The following is a 2,059-nucleotide window of genomic DNA, read 5'->3' on the forward strand; positions in this document are numbered from 1 at the left end:
TGGGGAGGAGGAAGGTAGGGAGGAGGAGGGGAGGGTGGGGAGGGGGTGTAGAACATGGACTTTCTGCATCCCAACAGGAGATGCAACCCCTCCTACAGTGGCACAACATGCATGAACTTTTCTGTACTGCGAGATAGTTTGTGTGGGATACTATCTTTGGTATAGTTTATGTGGGATACTATCTTTGGTTTATCGTCCAAGTCGTTTTTCTATTGTTTTTTTCCCCTTCAGTGGGTGGTTGGCGGGTGCTCTGGTTTGGTTTGCTTCTTCTTTCCTCTCAAACATCTATCGTCCTTGTCTCTCCTCCTTCTTTCCTCTCAAACATCTGTCGTCCTTGTCTCTCCTCGTTCTTTTTGTTGTACGTTACTGTCTTGTAACACCTTGAATCTTTGGCACTTATATGACCTTATTATGATGCAAGTGCCGTAAAACTCTTACTAAAGCTAAACTAAAAACTTGTCACAGCTTCTCTTTAATTTATTTTTTACACAAGTAGGGTAAACTGATCCGGCTCTTGGTTTAGCAAATTTGAATAATTGAGCGCCAAAATGAAAAAAGGCGTTTTGTCAGCTTACGTCAGTGTACTCAAACAAACAAACTGGTCCGGAGGCTCAAATGATCCGACGCTGTGTCCCCAGAGATTGGAAGTTTCTCCTGTCGTACTGCTGCCCCGGTGCATCGTCGGCCAGTGTCTGTGATTTTGCCGCGGGTAGCAGAAAGTCTCAGCAGTGTCTGGAAAAGGTGAGTACTGTGGGTGAGCGGTATTTGCAGCGCTATTAACCCGTTCATGTCGCACTGCACGACCTCAGAGTGAGCCACAGCGCAATCTGTGTGTGTGTATTGGTGGGGGGGGGGGAGTGGTGATGTCGAGGTATTGTTAATGCTGCTCGCGGGCAGAGGGAGAGAGAGACCCGCTGCCCCTCTGTGTGCACAACTAAGCAGAATATTCATCACTATTTACTATTTGAATGGCGTTCAACATTGAAATATACTCTCATTTATTGAACAAGTTCTTGTGGTGTTGTGTTATATCAAGAGCGTTGTTTCCACTTGACAAGTTTTTTGTCCTCCGAGGTTTAGACTTCAGTCATAGAGGTAATCAAACTTCCTGTGTGTGTGTGTGTGTGTGTGTGTGTGATAGAGGTAATCAAACTTCCTGTGTGTGTATGTGTGTGTGTGTGTGTGTAGAGGTAGTCAAACTTCCTCTGTGTGTGTGTGTGTGTGTGTGTGTGTGTAGAAAGCTCCCAGTTGGCGACAAAGCTGTTTTTGAGAAACGGGGTGAAAAGACCCAAAAAAGTGGCACCCAGCCAAAAATGTAGTTTCACCAAAAAACGCATGTTTTCCCATTTCTTAATAACGTGTTGAAAGGATTTTATAACATTTGAAGTCTAAATATTTTTTATTCATTATTTTTGCACCATGTTGTACTTCTCCAAAGGTTAAAAATGTGCCAGAAATTGGGGGTTTTCTCCAAACTTTGTTTTTACACCCTGTGTCACAAAATGTGATAGACTTATATCTTTCAAAGTACTCAAGATGTTTGAAAAATGTAAATCATCAGTGTGTTCAGCATTGTATTTGCTATAAAAGAAAAGATCCTTTTATCAATATCCAGAATTTCTTACCTTTGGGACCTTTTTCCAGGCACACACACACACATAATTGGTCGCTTTTAAGGACAAGCGGGCTAACCCAGGTTTCGGGGGTTTCCTGAAATCTTGACCCACACCAAAAGTGGGTATTGCCCTACCTATAGGAGAAGTTTGGTTTCATTGGTGTGTATATTTGTTTGGTTATAGAGAAAACTCTCCTTGTCTTTTAAAGAAACTGAACAAGGGCAAAAACTTTACCTTCGATTTTCTCAAAACAGCATTTTTTGGGATAGCCCCCTTGTGCTTAAAAGCGACCAAATATTTGTTTCCATATGTTTGTTCATTTATAATTTACCATTGATGTTGTGATCCTTGATTTGAGTATTCGTCCCTGCGTTCATTCTTTTTTTATTTTTTTTTATAGAACATTTTTTGAGTGGTGTTTGTTGATGGATTCTCTCACCTCC

At 41.7% G+C, this 2,059-nt stretch overlaps 1 protein-coding gene across 3 annotated transcripts in view; it reads left to right on the forward strand.

The window, feature by feature from the left end:
* The window catches only part of LOC101854287 (lysosomal protective protein), a gene marked incomplete at its 3' end in the record, with an annotated part of 11,505 nt that extends 10,764 nt beyond the window's left edge, over positions 1 to 741 (forward strand). For all 3 annotated transcript variants that reach the window (XM_005108508.3, XM_005108509.3, XM_005108507.2), the window contains 1 exon segment: positions 639 to 741. In XM_005108508.3, the coding sequence (XP_005108565.2) occupies positions 639 to 741 (103 nt within the window).
* Positions 742 to 2,059: the final 1,318 nt, after the last annotated feature.

Source organism: Aplysia californica, unplaced genomic scaffold (assembly GCF_000002075.1).
Source record: "Aplysia californica isolate F4 #8 unplaced genomic scaffold, AplCal3.0 scaffold00695, whole genome shotgun sequence".
NCBI lineage: Eukaryota > Metazoa > Mollusca > Gastropoda > Aplysiida > Aplysiidae > Aplysia > Aplysia californica.